The sequence below is a fragment of the Eptatretus burgeri genome, chromosome 1 (assembly GCF_056783735.1).
Source record: "Eptatretus burgeri isolate ZD-2024b chromosome 1, Ebu_testis_v1, whole genome shotgun sequence".
Taxonomy (NCBI): domain Eukaryota; kingdom Metazoa; phylum Chordata; class Myxini; order Myxiniformes; family Myxinidae; genus Eptatretus; species Eptatretus burgeri.
In genome coordinates, this window is record NC_140961.1 from 72,195,499 (window position 1) to 72,214,528 (window position 19,030).

A 19,030-nucleotide genomic window follows, 5' to 3' on the forward strand; every position below is an offset into this window, starting at 1 on the left:
GGCTTAATACGCCCGATAATTAATCGGAACTGTCGAGGCCGACGATAACACCGCTCGGTTATCCCGATAGTACGGAACGGGTCGCTAAAGCTGCCCGTGTCCGGGGTCGACCTGCGGCGAGGTGCGATCGCCCGGTCTACCCTCCGCGTGGGTACTTTGGTAGGTCGAGTTTGGCGAACAACCCTATCCCACGCGGGTGGCCGATTGGCCCGATCGTGGTGAGGCCGAAAGGCCCACCCTTGACTAGCTCCCGGCGTTAGTCCGAGAGGGTCACGACAGAATTGTCCGTCCGGTGGGCGACGTGCTGCGATTCGAGTCACGTGGCCGTTTGCACGCCGGCGGGCGCGAATTCGCAACAATATCAATGAGTACATTCCATAATTAATGAATTAATAATTAATGAATTTGGCATACAAAATGTTTTTTCATACCTGACACGTTACTTTGTGCAGTGTCACAAAACTTCTGTGAAATTAATAATTAATGAATTTGCTTGCTCTAACGATTTTTCAAACCTCAATATCTCGATACTTGACCAATTTTCATTCTGAAAGTTGCATTATAATCAGTGAAGAATAATCTACAGGATTATCATAATCTCCGAGAGCTAAGCCTATTTTTTCGTTTTTTTTTTCTACAACCGGAAGTGAAATGACCCCAGAGAGTGGACGGACCGGAAAACCACGTATTGCACTTACTGGTGATTCTGATGTGTTAATCCGGGTACTAAATGAACAATACATATTTATTAATTATGTCATTAGTAGTACTATCCTAGTGTATCTCTGTGAACTATTTCAATCTAAACGGTTCATTTGGACTGTTTCGCGGTTACCTGAACTGAACATTGAGAACTTGTGGTATTATAGAGATGACCGTCACCCCCACACGGGGGTAATTTTCTTTTATTTCGTTTCCCCCTTGTCTGTATTTAAGTCCGTGTGTTGAGGCGTCTTGACTTTAGGTTTAATTTACTTTACGTTATTATGACGACATTTTGAATTACCCTTGTAAATATTTCGATTGACATTAAATCCCCACGTTTATTTTTATTTTTCGTTGATGTGTCCGTGTATTTGTCGTGGGGTTCGAGTATAAACCCCCCTGTGCATCCATCTGATTCTTCGCTCCACCAGTGACGCGCCCCACCCCTCCACACGTGTTATATAATCTCTGAGGATCAACCTGTCCGCCTCTTTAGGAAAACCGCTCGGCTATCCGGGTGCCCTTTTAGTTATACATGTCGTTACTTCCTCTTTTATATCACTATGGTTTGTACATTGCCAGTAAGGCTTTATATTGTCCTTACCTAAAATTTAATATGGATACAAACAAACATGACATAATGGTGACTGAAGCTTTTCGTGCTGCACTCTTCAGGGTAATAATCACAGCAAGTGAAGTTGGAAGTGAAGGCGCGTGCTTTATACGCAGGTCTCAATAAGGTAGACACTGATTGGTTCAACCGTAATGACGTCACGGTTAATCCGAATGCCCATTATTTGGCTCATCATCTTCACCTTGAGCTCCCATTGGCTGGAGCAGAGTTCGTCGATGATTGACGTTTGCAACCGCATCCTGGAGAGAGGGGGGATGGGTTTCCCCTAAGGTCCATTCACCATTTGTTACCGTACTTCCCTTGATCTTTCCGTGCTGAAAGAGACACAGAGATCATACAAATTCCTTTTGACGACATAATATTGGATCGGTGGTGAGGATGAAGGTTGCTTCCAACACACGTAAATGAAACGAGCTCCGACCTCGGCTCAATATCCTGAACATATCTGCATTGTACTGGTCTGCACAGATAGGGTTGGCAACCAGGTGCTGTGCAATGGCAGATGAAGCAGGTACAGTGGGCGGTGGTTGCTGGATGTTTCTGCATGCTCGCACTGGTTGTGTTCTAACCCTCACAATCTTTCTTCGAATCGCCAAGGGGATGTGTTGTTTGATCCGATCAGATCAGCAAGGGGGAGCTCGAGGTGAAGATGATGAGCCGAATAATGGGCATTCGGATTAACCGTGACGTCATTACAGTTGAACCAATCAGCATCTACCTTATTGAGACCTGCGTATAAAGCACGCGCCTTCACCTCCAACTTCACTTGCTGTGATTATTACCCTGAAGAGTGCAGCACGAAAAGCTTCGGTCACCATTATGTTGTGTTTGTTTCTATCCATATTAAAGTTCTGGAGTACCAAACATCTGTTTATTTACCGAAAATTATTCGGTTGATGACTTGCTCAACTTGACTGGATGTTTTTGCTGTTTGAGCTGGGCTTGTTTCCTTTTTTCATGGAATAAAATTTGCTGATGCACGATTTGAAGGTTATGTGACATAAAGTAAATCTTGGGGCCACCTATTTATTTTGTACACAAGGTAAAAGAATGGTAGCTACATGAAGCAAATTGAAATTGAAGGTTGGGTGGAGGTGCGAAGAGGAATGGGAAGGTCGGTGAGTAAAGAAGGGGAATGGGGCTCCAAGATGAGATCAAGTGAAGGAAGGAAAGGTATTTGGACCATCTTTGTGTTTTGGATTCAAACATCAGCCTTGTTTTTATCATGTAATGGTAGATGGCCTTGGAGGCAGCCCTTAAATAATTTTGGCTGTCTTGATTGTAAGCCATCTAAATAACCATCTGCTTTGTTGGCAAGCTAATATTTGATCAACCTAAAATACATACGTGTGCAAAAGTTGAATCTTTCTCAGCAATGTATGTAAAGCGGTTTGTGGTATAAACACATTGAGGCTGATACAAGGAAGTTGCTGGTTGTACCTTGCAGGATGTCTTTTCAATGACATCTCTTCAGTATGTGGAATAAAAATAATGTGCGTGTAAAATGGGTGCACATTGGCATTAGTTAATCTGCTATAGCTTGCCTGCTTGCCTTTTGTTGGCTCACTTGCTTGTCTGCTTGCTGCTTTGCCCTTTGGTTGTCTTGCCGACCTCATTTACCACCTTGTCCATTGGTTGGCTTGTTGGTCGCCTTGCCAGTTGGTTGGTTGCCGCCTTATCCGTTGGTTGGCTTGCCAGCGTGCTTGCCTCCTTTCCCATTGGTTGGTTGGTTGCCTGCTTGCTTCCTTGCCTGTTGCTTGGCTTGCTTGTCTGCCTGCTTGCCCGTCAATTGGCGGCCTTCCTGCCGATTTGCTCCTTGGTTGGTTGTCTTGGTTGGTTTGTGGTCTTGTCTGGTTGATTGGTTACCTTGCTTGCTTGTGTGGTTGGTTTGTCTGCCTGTTTTCCGCTTTGTCGGTTGGTTGCTTGGTTTGTTGGTTGGTTTGTTCGTTGGTTGCCTTGCTTGGTTGGTTCGTTCGATGGTTGGTTGCCTTGGTTGGTTCGATGGTTGCCTCAGTTTGTTCGATGGTTGCCTTGCTTGGTTGGTTGGTTTCCTTGCTTGGTTGGATTGTTGGTTGCCTTGCTTGCTTGATTGGTTCATTTGGTTAGTTCATTCGTTGCCTTGCTTGGTTAGTTGTCTTGCTTGCCTGGTTTGATCGTGGGTTGTCTTGCTGGCTGGCTTGCTTGGTAGTTTACCTGGTTCGGCTGGTTGGGTCGCTTGCCCGGTTTGGCATTTTGGCTCGCTTGCCCGGTTTGGTCGCTTGCCCGGTTTGGTCGCTTGCTCGGTTTGGCCGGTTGGGTCACTTGCCCGGTTTGGCTGGTCCGCTCCCTCACCAGATTTGGCCGGTTTGATTGGTTTACTGGCCACCTCGCTCTGCCGGCCACACCCTGCCCCATCGCTCTTACTGGCCTCCTTGTTTGCCTGGCTTTTTGGTTTGTTTTATCATATTTGTGTTCTTGGTACATTTTTAATCACTCAAGTTACAGTCGTGGCCAAAAATATTGGCACCCTTGCACTTTTTTCAAATAATGCACCATTCCTTCCAGAAAATTCTTTTGGTATCCACATATGTAGTTCTTTGGTTTGCAGCAGAACAAAACAAAAGAAAGCTGAAAAAATTACTAAATCTTAGCTTATTTCACACAGATATCCTAGCATGGCCTGGACAATATTATTGGCACCTTTTAGAAGTTGTTAGAAATAATTAGATTTCAAGCAGGTGATTCTCCTTTACTTTGGAATTAAACTCACCTTTGGTGAGTTGCAGGTGCCTGCAATATAAAAATCCCTCATTCAACCAGTTTGAATAGAGAAAAGGAGTCACTCTGCTGTTTTGTGTCACTGTGTGTACCACAATGAGCATGGTGAAAAAGAAAACCAGAGAATTGTCTGACGGGGTCAGACACAAGATTGTAGCTAAGCATGGACAATGTCAGGGCTACAAGTCCATCTTCAGAGTCCTTGATGTTCCTGTGTCCACCGTACGCAATGTTATCAGAAAGTTTAAGGCCCATGGCATCGTAGCCAACCTCCCTGGATGTGGCCGCAAGAGAAAACTTGATCGAAGATTGCAGCGAAGGATTGTTCGAATGGTGAAGAAATCACCTCGATCAACTGCCAAACTGATTCGAGCTGACCTTCAGACACAAGGTACAAGAGTTACAGCTCACACCATCCGCCGCCAACTCAATGAAGGGGGGTTCTATGGTAGGAAACTCAGGAGGACCCCACTGCTGAGATAGACATAAGAAAGCACGACTGGAGTTTGCCAAAACGCACCTGAACAAGCCAAAATCCTTCTGGGAGGATGTCCTCTGGACCTATGAGACCAAATTAAAGCTTTTAAGTAAAGCACATCATCTCTATGTTTACAGAAAAAAAATGAAGCCTTCAAAGAAAAGAACACCTTCCTTACAGTCAAACATAGAGGAGGTTCGGTGATGTTTTGGGATTGCTGTGCTGCCTCTGGCACTGGGTGCCTTGAACCTGTGCATGGTATCATGACGTCAGATTACCAAGGCATTTCGGAGCGCAATGTTCAACCCAGTGTCAGAAAACTGGGTCTCTGTCGAAGGTCATGGGTCTTGCAGCAGGACAATGACCCAAACACATTTCAAAAAGCACCCAGGGATGGTTCAAGACAAAACACTGGACTGTTCTGAAGTGGCCAGCAATGAGTCCAGATATAAATCCCATTCAACACCTGTGGGGAGATCTGAAAACAGCAGTTTGGAGAAGGCACCCTTCAAATCTTGGAGAACTGGAGCAGTTTGCACAAGAAGAGTGGGACAAACTGCCAGTAGAGAGGTGGGGGAAGCTCATTCATGGCTGGAGGAAGTGCTTGACTGCAGTTATTTTGTCCACAGGCTGTGCTTCCAAATATTAAGTCCAGGGTGTAAATAATTTTGTCAATGCCATTTCTTTATATTTTCTGATTTAAAAGGACATTAAGTTCTGAATCAAAAACAAAGGTTCTGTAATATTAACAGTGAAATAAAGAATTGTGGAGACCAAATACTTTTGTCAATTTCAACTTTTTTTTCGAGAAAATTGTGAGATATTAAAAAAAAAAAAAAGTGCAAGGGTGCCAATATTTTTGGCCACGACAGTATGTAAATCATTCAGTTTTCAGTTTAGTTTATTTGGATCAATTGAAACATTCCTTGTCTGATCTTGTAGTATCTTAGACCACACACTACACAGTATACACACCAACAATTTCTCTGCTGTCTCATTTTAAAGCAGCTAATTCAAACCAGTGGCTGTTCATCTTGGGAGTTGAGTGAATTCAGCATTGTAACTTGTGTTCTAGGACTTCCAAATGGTTATGGAAACACTCCGCTCACACCTTCGGCAAGAATCTCTGCTCTTAACCTTGTTGGTGACCTTCTGAGGAAAGTTGGGGTGAGTTGTGATCCCTGGAGTTTACTTTTGCTGGATGGTCTCTCTCGCTTCAGTTAATGTGACTCACATAATATTTTATTAACATTTGAGGAGAAAATAATTTAATATTGCTTCTATAAACTGAATTGATCATAATTGTTGGAAAATGGTTGAGGGGGGTGTGGATGGATGGGTCGGTGGGTGGTGAGGTGTGTAGATGGAAGCTGTTGCGAGTATCAGGGAATGGAGGTGGTATGTTATCGGCCTACCCTGTCGGTGAGGTCGATCGTGCACACTGGCTTCACTCGTATGCTGTGAGCAGATGTTGGACAGTTCAACACAAATTATTTCGTGATATTGACATCATAAGGCAGATCAAGTAAGCAAGCAGGCCACCAATGTTCAAGCCAGTGTACAATGGGCCTCGCCTGTCATTTACACCTCCACCGTTTGAGTCCAGGTGGTAAAGGTGCTGTCACACTTTGACGATTTAGCCAGCAATGGCAATGTATAAAAATGTATGTAAAACGTTGGCGTACGCTGAAATTTTGATGTTTTTTTTTTTAAGTTTTGGTCGTATTCATAACGTGTTGGTCGTATGCATAACGTATTGGTAACGGACACAGAACGTTTCGTTGTCTTATAGATAACTTATACCAACAAATGCTTAGCCTGTTCTCGACGTTCACAACCTATGCCCAACGATAGTTTAACTTGGGCATAGCGCGCTGCACGTATCGCCAACGAACTCGTGGCGTAGCCTGTTAAAAACGTGCCGCTCAACGATTTAAATCATAACCGCCTGAGAATTGGAAGTGTCAACATCGCAATCACACCTTGACGATTTAGCCAGCGTATGCCGACCTATGAAAAAATTGCCGAACCAAGCTGGCACACGTCGAATACGTTATGGGTAAGCTGTGTATACGTTAAGAGCACGCTGAAAAACGATGAAGTGTGCTGTCATATTTCGTGGTACGTCTCGTACGTCGTGAAATTTCAAGCATGCTGAAAATTTTACGACGTACTCGCCGTATGGCTCGCACGTTCCGCTACGCTGGGAATAAGTTGTAGGCACGTCATGCGATCGTTGACACACGTCGACACAAGTTCCTTGTAAGTTACTCATAAGTCGAAACACGTCGAGGTAATGTTTACCAGACCCGAAACTTTTTTTCTCCTTGGCTCCGTGAAGGCACGTGACAAAATATCTGAAGTTGTTGTTGTTTTATTATTTGTAATTTTTTTTAGTCTATCACGAATTTTAAAATATATTCGTACATTTGCTTTTAAGTTTCGACGTCGACGTGACAATATCCTCAAACAGAAAATATTCACAGAGGAGGAACTAAGAATAAGACATGAGCAAACTGAAGAGGTAATTGGACGTGACGTAACGGCACGTGACGAAATATCGGAAGTTATTGTTGTTTTCTTTTTTTTTTTTTTAAACGCTGCCAATACGCCATTATACGGAAGCTGTAAATTAGAAACTCGTTCAGTAAGTTCTGTGGTCGTCCAGAAGACGTCAATCAAATACGTCTACATACGTCAATATGCGTTGGAGGTACGTTACACATAGGTTCAAAGCACGTTACTCATTGGTTAGAAAAAAGTTTTGGGTATGCTAAGCATTACCTCGATGTGTTTTGACTTATGAGTAACTTACAAGTAACGTGTGTCAACGATCGCATAACGTGCCTACAACACGTTACTCATAGGTTAGAAAAATGTTTTGGGTATGCTAAGCATTACCTCGACGTGTTTCGACTTATGAGTACCTAACAAGTAACGTGTGTCGACGTGTGTCAACGATCACGTAACGTGCCTACAACACGTTACTCGTAGGTTAGAAATAAGTTTCGGGTAGTTAAACATTACCTCGACGTGTTTCGACTTATGAGTAACTTACAAGTAACGTGTGTCGACGTGTGTCAACGATCGCATAACGTGCCTACAACTTATGGCCAGCGTATGCGGAACGTGTGAGTCATACGCTGGCATACGTCGGGAAATTCCAAGCATGCTAAAATTTGAGGACAACCGCAAAGTACAACGATGAAAGCCAGCGTACTACGACGTATGGCAGTGTTTTTCAGCGTGCTCTTAACGTATTCAAAACTTACCCATAAAGTATTCGACGTATGCCGGCGTTTTAGACAAATTTTTCATAAGTCGGCATACGCTGGGTAAATCGTCAAGGTGTGACAGCGCCTTAAATGAACAGACAAGAGTGGGTTGGTTCTTGAGGCTTCAAAGGGCCTGCAACTTGGAATGGTAACATGAGGTATAAGCATGAAATAGTCAACACTGCAGTGAACCGACTGCAATGCTCAAGCTATCATGCCACAAGGTTGAAGAAAGTGAACAGGTGTACAGTTCAGGAAAGACAGTGATGTCATGAACTAAAAAAACAGCTATGAACACTAAATGGCAGCATGTAGCATAAGCAATCTGATGCATGCAATATCAAATCAGTTAAGATCTTTTTATGAATGTTGCATTGTTTTTATCTTGCAAATCGTTCACAAATCAGCTTTATGGCTTTATGTTTTGATAAAACCATTCATTCACATTGTTCAAAGATTGCTTTTTGATTATTACTGTTGCTGTTACAGAGATGGGCATATATATATATATATATATATATATATATATATATATATATATATATATATATATATATATACATACATACATACATACATACATACATACATACATACATACATACATACATACATACATTGCCAAAAGAAAGTCGACACCCCCTTTCAAAATTTTCACCTTTTGTTGCCTTATAGCCTGGAATTTAATTGCATTAAATGAGACTTTTTCCACCTTTATTTACACATTGTAACCCACAACTTCCAAGTGAAAAACAAATTCTACAAATGTCAGATAATTAATTTAAAATATAAAAATAGAATATCTTGGTTGGATAAGTGTCCCTTATAAAAGTCCCTGATAAATAAGTGTCCCTGATAAGTGTCCCTGATAAAAAAAACCCTTATAATAGCAATTGTAAATTAGCTCAGGTGTAACCACTCACCTTCAAAATCACACACCAAGTTAATTGGCCTCCACCTGTGTTAAGTTGAAGTGATTCTGATTATTTCGGAATATATTCAGCTGTTCCTGTAGGTTTCCTCTGCTGGGCAGTGCATTTCACAGCAAACACAACCATGAGCACAAAGGAGCTTTCAAAAGACCTCCTGGATAAAGTTGTGGGAAGGCACAGATCAGGGGATGGGATAAAAAATATTTCAAAGGCCTTGATTATCCCTTGGAGCACAGTCAAGACAATCATTGAGAAGTGGAAGGTGTATGGTACCACCAAGACCCTGCCTCCATCAGGCCGTCCCTCCAAACTGGATGACCAAGCAAGGAGGAGACTGATCAGAGGTGCCATGAAGAGTCCAATGGCAACTTTGAAAGAGCTGCATGCCTTTATGGCAAACACTAGTCATGATGTGCATGTGACAACAATATCCCAAGCACTCCACCAGTCTGGCCTGTACAGTAGGGTGGCAAGAAGGAAGCCATTACTGAAAAAAGCCAACCTTGAGTCCCGTTTGAGGTGTGTAAAAAAAAAAACCACTCTGGAGATTCTGAAGCCATGAAGCAAAAGGTTTTGTGGCTTGACGAAACCAAGATGGAACTTTTTGGCCGAAATGCAAAACATTACATTTGGTGCAAACCCAACACATCACATCACCAAAAGAACACCATCCCTACTGTGAAGCATGATGGTGGCTGCATCATGTTATAGGGACGTTTCTCATTAGTAGGGATTGGGGCACTTGTCAGGGTAGAAGGGAAAATGGATGGAGCAAAACACAGAAAAATCCGAAAGGAAAACCTGCTGCCCTCTGCAAGAAAGGTGAAATTGGGACGGAAGTTCACCTTTCAACATGACACCGACCTGAAGCACACAGCCAAAGCTACACTGGAGTGGCTAAGGAACAATAAGATAAATTTCCTTGAGTGGCCCAGTTGGAGCCCTGACCTAAATCCAATTGAAAATCTGTGGCATGACTTGAAGATTGCTGTCAATCAACGCTCCCCACGTGACTTGACTGAGTGTGAACAGTTTTTGTACAGAAGAATGGGCAAACACTACAAAATCAAGGTGTGCAAAGTTGGTAGAGACCTATCCCAACAGACTCACAGCTGTCATTGCTGTCAAAGGTACTTCCAACAAGTATTAACTCGGGGGGGGGGGGGGGGCTACATTAGTCAAGATGGCAGAGGGCAGCATAACGTTGTCAGTGCTGTGAAGCATGAAGAGTTGAGATGACTTACTGTAGACGTGAGTTGGATGCACCATTGCGATCCTGAGAGTGAGAGACTGTAAATGGAGTCCCACCACAAATGATCACCAGCCCCGACTTGGCTCCGTCAGATTTTTATCTCTTCCCCAAACTTGAGGAACACCTTCGTGGAGAACATTTTTCTGCCGATAATGATGTCAAGGCCGCTGTGAAGCACTGATTAAGTCAGCAGGATGCACAGTTCTATCGTGACAGCATCACGAAACTACTTGAACGTTGGCAGAAATGTGTGGAGCTCAGTGGTGATTATGTTGAGAAATTAATGTGCACCATCGTAAAATAAAGATTGATGTTGGTATCTGTCTGTTTCATTCGAAAATCTTTCCCTGTTTTGGAGAACAAGAATAGGAGGCATTGCACTCCAATGTCCTCATATATCAGTGAAATATCTCTACAGACCGGGTAGCATCAACTATGAGTACAATCCAAAAGGGGCACTATGAAATGGTCATTTGGATTTGGGAAAGGTTTCCATGAAAGACCAGTCTTGAATGGCGATTTTGGTTTTTCAACCATCATCACCACAATTTTTTTCAAATACAGTATCGTAACAGACATACAGCCTTTCTTTCAGATATACAGACATACGTACGTATGTCTGTATACAGATATACAGACATACGTACTTTCAAACATTGTTTTTTTTTTTTAATCTGTTTATGGAAATTGGTAAAGGTAAATGTTATTATCCCATACACACAGTGCAAAGCATGGTTCAGGAAATTTGTTCACGCTGTCAGTCAATTTCTGTGGTCAAGGAACTATTTGAATTAAATTTAATTTTATATTTTGAACACAAATTAGAACACGAATCGGCAGTTTCGCAGTACTTTGCCCCTGAATTTGGCAAGTTGTACGGCGTCGTGTCCCAAACGCGTATGCGGACTCGTGCTGAAACGATTCTTTCTGTCTGTTTGTCTGGCAGTCCCAAAAATTTGAAAATCATTCCAAACAAGAGATTTACTGTTTTTAGGGGCATCATGGACACAAACAACATGCACGAATAACTAATTTAATGTGTTCAAGAAGATGGTGTAAAAGACACTGCATCAATGGTGCTAAACTTACAATTTGATTGTTTTATTGATTTTTTTTTTTTTGATTTTTAAAAAACTACAGCCTTTAAAACTTTTAGATTTCAATTAAATGATCCACTTGAACACGAGAACACAAATCACATTGTCTCCACTTCCAAAAGCCTACAATTTAGCAGTACTTAGACAAAACGTTACGCCGTCTCGAACATTCAGATTTGCCGCATGCTATGAGGGTGGAGTAACAGTGAGATTCAGACAAGATAGCCGTGCCAAGCGATGCAACAACAGATCAAACTTCTTAAAAAGATCTGTTTGGTTAAGTTTATCTTTTTCTCGAAGATCATTCCAAAATCAGAAATTTCTTTGAGAAGAGTTGGCAGAAGGTTTAGCTCTGGACTGTTCCGTTTGACTCGTCGGCTTTGCATGGTTGCCATCGCGACTGTATTCAAAGTTCAAGAATAAAGCTAACATAGATTGTGCTCAGAAATACAAAGCAAGAGTTGGAAAGACCCTTCCGACGTCCTTTTTCTCAAGACTGCGTGCAGTACAGTGTTCTATGAACTCTCCAATTTGTTTTTGTGTCGGAAGTCAGTGGGAAGTGTGGAAACATACCGACGCTAAGGTTTAGGAATACACAGCGGGACACTCGGAAGTGGGATGGATGAGGGGGAAAATGAGAGCAAGGGGAGAGGGTGGCGGATAAAGGATGTGAACAAGTTAGATATAAACTCAAGCACAGTAAGAAGGGGTCTGAAAGAAGAGGAAGGGAAAACCATTAATGAATCACCAAGGGGGCAAAAAAACGGAAATGTGGATGGAGGGAGAGGGGAGAAAACAACGTAACCTGGAAAGCAAGGGATGTGCCTGGGAAGGGTTGATGAGGGTACAAAAGATCATGATCATGAGTATGGATGAAGGATGACCTGAGATTTTTCAGCCATCCTGTGGCCCTGCAGTGAATTATTATCTCGTCTGCAGCCTATGGCTGCTGGTTGCATCATTTCTGGGAGCACGGCTGTGCCGTTGATGCAGTGTCCCCTGTTTCCAGTAAGCTGATATTCATTTTGCCGACCTCGAAAGGATGACAGGCTTAGTCAACCCACCTTGTGTTAATTAAGTGGCCGACAGGGGCTCAAATTGAAGACCCTAAGATCTTAAGGCAGCCACCTTAACCATTAAGCCACCACCAGGCTTCCTTTAGTGAATAATGAGATTGAATAGACTGAGGATATCGGTTCCACAGATGAGAGAAAAGAGGAACAAATGAGTGAAGATGAGCAGTGAGTTTGGTTTCTGGGAATTTCACCAGAAGTGGTTTACTGTCGGACAGTGTGCATCCTGCAGTGAGAGACCTTAGGGAGGGAGGGGACGGGTGGGTCAAATACAATACCGTTCCAAACAGTTGGATAATCAAAGAGGAAGTTTCAATTAAAGTTGATGGACAAAGAAAAGATCACAAAAATAAATGCAGTTTTAAGCCTTGGCATAATTATTGGATATAATCAAACTGTCTGTACCTTCTGGGGATCCTTGCATGCTTACAGTCTCTATACTATGCTTGAACTGCATGACTGCATGCTTTCGGCATCTGTACCTGGACTGCTTGTTACATAGCGTGCCATGCATGTACTGTTGGTTACAAAACCCAAGCAATGCTTTCAGCAGACAAGTAACTATATTTCTGTTCTCCCATTGCATTATCACGTTTAGAACCCCTCTTATCCAAATATTGAATTTTAAATCCCTCGAATGGATATGAACAATTATTTATAATGTATGTTTGTTTTTATTAAGCCTGCTTTTTGTACAATTATCTGTAGTTGTAACGGCCTATCTTTTGTATTTTGCTCAGGCTTTTCGAAGAAATTGTTCAAATATTTTGTTTTCACGCAGCTGTAAGATAAATGATGCTTTTGTTTTCCAGAAAACTGTTGACTTTGTTTTCAGAAAACAGAAATTTCATAAAGTTCCATTTGTATACCAAACTGCCTTGCTCGCATATTTATTTATTTATTATGTAGTTTTTTTTTTTTTTGAGGGTTTGAAATTTATTATTTAATGAAGGAATACATTCGGTGTACTAATGTCATTTTTTTCGAATTTTTTTTTTTTTTTAAATGACTGCCTTGGTTGCATTAAATATAACTAAACACAAGCTTGAAAACAGATGCATGATTATTGTGGTGATGTCTGTTTTTGCAGGCACTGGAAACAAAGCTAGCGAACTGTAGAAGCTTTATACGCGAACAACAAGGCAAGCCGAGCACTCCGACAAGCAGCAGCTACAGCAGCCTGACTAAGATTGCTAACAACAGCGCACCACAATCCCCAATTTTCGATAAAGGGTGAGTTGAACAGCAGATCACTGCTTTTTGGAAACGTATAAACTGCCATATGTTTGTTGCCTTTAACTCGACTGTCCATTTATTTACAACCTCAAGCGTTTGGCAAAAGATTTTGTTCCGAAACCGTTTATTTATTTATTTTTTTATTTTGAGATTTCTGCCACATTCTTTATATTTTTATCATCGTAATTCTGACTACTCTCCTCATTTTGCTGTTTTTCTTGTTCCCCATGCGTTCTGTTCATTTTGGAGGCAAAATAGTCATCGGTTGCCGAGGGACTTTATGATGAAATGCACATTTTGATAGTTGGTCATCCAAAAAGCAAGCGCTCATCATGCATGCCCACTCTGAACAATTTCCCCTCCCCCTCCCACCCACAGCGGTGATGATGCGAGCCTTTTAATAACTTTATTATTTTAAAAAATTGTGACATCATGCAATGCTCGATTTGGTTGGCCTTGTTGGTATTACCGTCTAGACCCATTCACTATGCCAGTAACCTAGGTTCAAATCCCATATTGCTATATCCATTTGTTCGTTTTCTACTGGTCTCCTTGTAATCATGTAAAATTACAGTGGTCTCTTCTGTCTTTATCCCACATGCTATTTTTGCATGCATTTGATAATTTATTAACATTGTAGCAATGTAAAAAGAAACAAAAAAATTAAGACTTTTTAAAAGGATGCATTTAATAATTTATTTAGTAAACTATGTTTTGGAGCCATCGCTCAGCTAGCTTTGTGTGTTCCTCAATTTCAAAAAGGGACCGATACAGCTATGACGGGGGGTTGGGGGTGAGCACTGTAAGAATTGACAGAAGGGAATAAGGGGGTTCAGTTGTGAGATGGGAGTAAAGTTGTTGCCATTCTTGATGCAAAGCAAATTTCCACATATGCCAGAGTCCACACAGGAGGATCCATTTTCCAAATTCTATGCCCAAGAATGTTTGAAATGTGCTCCACTCGATTTAAATCAAGACTCCTCGTTGACCATGGCAATGTCGCGATGGCATATTTTCGCAAGAAGTCGCTAAATGCGTGAGAATGGTTGGGTCTGGCATTGTCATCCATGAATACAGGTTTTGTGAGAGGTGGGTGATTGTCAAAATGTGGAACATTATGCAAAATGTGCCTGTGGTACTTTTCGCCTGTCGGGTTACGCTGTGCTGTGACAAGGTCAAGTCGACAATCATTACTGGTAGCCCCATATCCTAATGGCTCTGCCACCAAACAGGATGGATTTTATAATATTCTTGGGAGTGTTGGTTGTTCAGTTGCTGTTAAACCTGAGTTTTGCCATTAGTCGCATGCAGGAGAAATCACCTCTTGTCAAACCAATGGATCTTCCTCCAGGACACTGATAAACTATCTTCACAGGGTTGTAACAAGTAGTGAGATAGACAATGAACTCTATTGGGCCAATGGCTTAATTTGGCCTCACTTCCAGAGTGGCAGCTCGGAGGGGGAAAGGGGGTTAGCAAACCCATTTGTAAATGTTACTTGCAGGTGTTATTTCCCCCCCCCCCCATACGCTCATGCACACCCCTGCCCCTTTGCCTGCCCTCTTAGTTCAGACAAAGACAGACAAAATGCCTTAGCTTGAGCTACCCACTACAGTTAACACTGCCTTCCAATTGCATACCAACTCACAGCTTTGTCTGAAGGATGCAAGGGGTGTGAACGGTGTTAAGGTCTGAGGCTTCGAGGGGACAAAAGGGTAGAAAAGGTCAAAAGGGTGAAGGGATCTAAAGGTGTCTAAAGTGTTAAAAGGGTCTAAGGGGTTTGTTGGTACTTGGGGTCTTTTGGTTCCTTGGGATCTTTTGGCTCCTCTGGGTATTTTGGCTCCTCAGGGACCTTTGGGTTGTCAGGGTCTATTTGGTTTTTGTGGTCTTTAGGATGCTTCAGGACTTTTGGGTCATTTTGTCTTTTGGGTCTTCTGAGTCATCAGGGTTTTATCGGTCCTTGGGGATTTTGGGTCATCTAGGGTCTCTTGGGTCATCTGGGGTCTTTGGGTCCTCTGGGTCTTTTGGAGTCTTACGGGTCTTAAAGGGTATTCAACGGTGGAAGGGTTCTTAGCAGTCTAAAAAGTCGAGAAGTACATTCCAATAGTACGTAATTAATAGACGTACGTGTGTTAAGTCAGGGTGCAATTGCCATTCAAACAGTCCGTAATTAAAACACATGTAGTCACATGGTTTCATGTACGGACTGACCATGTTTTTTGTTTTTCTGCAAGCAAAGACAATCTGTCGCTTTGCTGACGGGACAATTTATGGGCAATTGTGATATTATGGCAATAAACTATTAAAGGGCAATTGTGATATTATGGCAATAAACTATTAAAGGGACTATTGAAGGGCAATTGTGATATTATGGCAATAAACTATTAAAGGGACTATTAAAGGGCAATTGTGATATTATGGCAATAAACTATTAAAGGGCAATTGTGATATTATGGCAATAAACTATGAAAGGGCAATTGTGATATGGCAATAAACTATTAAAGGGCAATTATGATATTATGGCAATAAACTATTAAAGGGACTATTAAAGGGCAATTGTGATGGATGATAGGATGAAAGTTGATGTTTTTTCAAATTGGAGAGAGAGACAGAGACACACAGAGACATACAGACACCTCTTCAGTGACCTGATTGACTTTAAATTTGAACAGAATTTGCCTATCAGATGAAAATTGACTTTTAGAAGTTTTACCTTGAGTTGGCCTTTGACCTTTTGACCTCAAAATAGTTGCTTTCCCAATTTGGTGATGCACTTTGCAATTGCTGTTTAACTTTCAAGTTGATCGGATGAAAGTTGATGTTTTTTCAAATTGATGATTTTCGAAGTTTGACCTTGAGTTGGCCTTTGACCTTTTGACCTCAAAATAGTTGCTTTCCCAATTTGGTGATGCACTTTGCAATTGCTGTTTAACTTTCAAGTTGATCGGATGAAAGTTGATGTTTTTTCAAATTGATGATTTTCGAAGTTTGACCTTGAGTTGACCTTTTGACCTCAAATCGTTTGTTTCCCAATTCAGTGAGGCACTATGCAATTGCTGTTTAATTTTCAAGTCAATGAGATGAAAATGATGATTTTGGAAATTCGAAATCAATCGGCTTCTCGGTTGTGACTACCTCTACAGCTTGGTAGTTTCACGACGATCGGTTTAAAATTGTGACCTGTAGGTGATTGACACAGGCAGACAGAATAACAGTCAATGGACCAACATTCTTGCAAATCTTCGATTTTGCAAGTAACAAACAGACAGTGGTGAAAACATAACCTCCACCTTCAGTGGGGAGGTAATGATGTAAATATAAACTGATTGGATGATGGGTCAAAGATCAGAGGTCCTGTTAGGTAAAAATGCTGTTACCGTGCTTACTTGGGAACCAGTGATGGGATTTTGACCAAACTGGGTATAAGTATATATTATGATGCAAAGATGAACTGATTGGATTTCGGCATCAAGAGGTAAAGGTCAGAGGTTTTGTCAGGTAAAAATGTGAGACTTGAGAACAGCTGAAGGGATTTGAATCAAACTTGGTTCAAGTTTGGAAAATTATGTAGTAATGTGGGCGGAGCATATCGGTCGACGTCGCAGAGTGCCTTTCTCGTTTATTATTATCTCCCTCAGCAGGAAATGGCTCATCGGCGTCACGGAAGTTGCAACACTGTGATTATGTACTGTAACTTGATAGGGTCGCTGAACTTGACCTGGCATCAGCAAAATGATGTAGAATATTCTTTGGAAGCAAAGTTGTCATTTATGTACATGGATAAAAAGCAAGGTTGGGTCTAGTGTGTTGCCCTGTGCCATGCCAACAGGGCTGTATTTAGGGCGGAGCCAGTGGAGCACATGCTCCAGGGCCTCTACATACCTAAATATGGCCCTGCATGCCAACCTCAAGATGTAGAGCACAGGACAACGGCGTTGCGTGACCCGGTTTCTATACGTTGAGAAAATCTGATAACTATTTTTGGGATCCCATTGGCAGATAACTTGTGGAGTAAGACTGGTCGCTTGGCAGTATTGAATGTATGAGAAATGACCCTGACCTTTTGAGATTTAGGGCATCATCCATCTGACCATTGACTTTAAGAAAACATGACCAGAGTAGGAATGTATTTTTAATTAAAAGCACTTAAAGCACTGTACTGCAGAGTATCGAGGTACTTCGAAATGCCTGAAAAGCAGGCTGTCTGTCAGCTGATTGATTAAATTGAGGAACATGATCTGTGAAGCTGCCCATGCATGGATTTCAGGTATTTCCAGGGTAAATCATGTGGCCTTCTTATGGTGCTCGAGGTTGGTGTGTTCCAAATACAGGGTGTTCCAAAAAGACCTGGACAACTTTGGTTGTTAAGATATTTAGTACCGCGAATGATACAACTCGAGCCTTTGGTTTATATGATACAGAAACTCATGAAGTTTTCTATATTTTCAGGTCTGGTGGTTTAATGTATATGAAAACGGCGACTCCACAGGTGAAAGCTCAGTGTGTCGAATGGTTCATCAAGACGAGGTCCGACATGAAAGTTCAGCATAATTTCCGTGCAACGTATGCAAGGAATCCACCATTGCGGACAAGCATGAGAGAGTGGTACACGAGGTTTAAGGAGACTGGAAGTTGTCAGAAACAGAAAAGTTCCGGTCGATCAAGCACAAGTGCAGCAGACGTTGAAGAAGTGTGTGAATCATTTCAATAAAGTCCCAGAAAATCAATCCAACACGCATCCAGAGAACTGGGGCTACCAACCACCACTGCACACAGGATTTTGCATGAAAGACAAGCTTTATGCCGATAAGGTGCAGATTCTGCAGGAACTCAAACCAAATGACAGGCCCAAACACAAGGCGTTTGCCTTGGAAATGCTGTCGCATAGAGAATGACGAATATTACCTGAAAAAGGTCATGTCCACAGACAAAGCTTGCTTTCATGGATCGAGGAAGGTCAACCAGCACAATGTGAGGATCTGGGGCTCTGACAACCAACACGTGGTCATTGAACACATACGTGACAGTCCAACGGTCAAAGTGTGGTGTGGCCTTCTCCATGACCGCTTGGTTGGTCCGTTTTTCTTTGTGGAGGATACAGTGACCTCAACAATTTACATGAACATGTTGGAAGGATTGAAGGCCTGCAACATGATATTATTTTTCAACAAGACGGTGCTCTCCTTCATTTGGCCTTCGCTGTTTGAGCGATCCTGAATGAAAAATTTCAGGTCGCTGGATTGCCTAAGACTGATCAACTGCTTGGCCCCCCACGATCACCAGACATAACCCCCCTTGATTTTTTTTTTCTTTTTCCTGTCGGGGTTTGTCAAAGATGATGTCTGCAACACTAAGGTGGCAAACCTGCAGGATCTTCCTTCTCGAATCACAGCTGCACATGCACTGGTAGATGCAAACATGCTGAGCCGAAAATGGCAAGGACTCTTGTACCGCATTGATGTCCTACACATGACAAATGGAGCTCACATTGAAGTGTATTGATGGTGTGTGCAAACCTTTATGAGTTTCTGTATCATATAAACCAAAGGGTCTCGTATCATTTGTGGTTCTAAATATATTAACAACCAAAG

General features: G+C 42.0%; 1 protein-coding gene across 3 annotated transcripts in view; it reads left to right on the forward strand.

The window, feature by feature from the left end:
- The window catches only part of NDEL1 (nudE neurodevelopment protein 1 like 1), an 83,452-nt gene that overhangs the window by 62,619 nt on the left and 1,803 nt on the right, over positions 1-19,030 (forward strand). For all 3 annotated transcript variants that reach the window (XM_085887872.1, XM_085887857.1, XM_085887864.1), the window contains 2 exons: positions 5,650-5,741; positions 13,294-13,436. In XM_085887872.1, the coding sequence (XP_085743998.1) occupies positions 5,650-5,741; positions 13,294-13,436 (235 nt within the window). The remainder of the gene's footprint in view (positions 1-5,649; positions 5,742-13,293; positions 13,437-19,030) is intronic.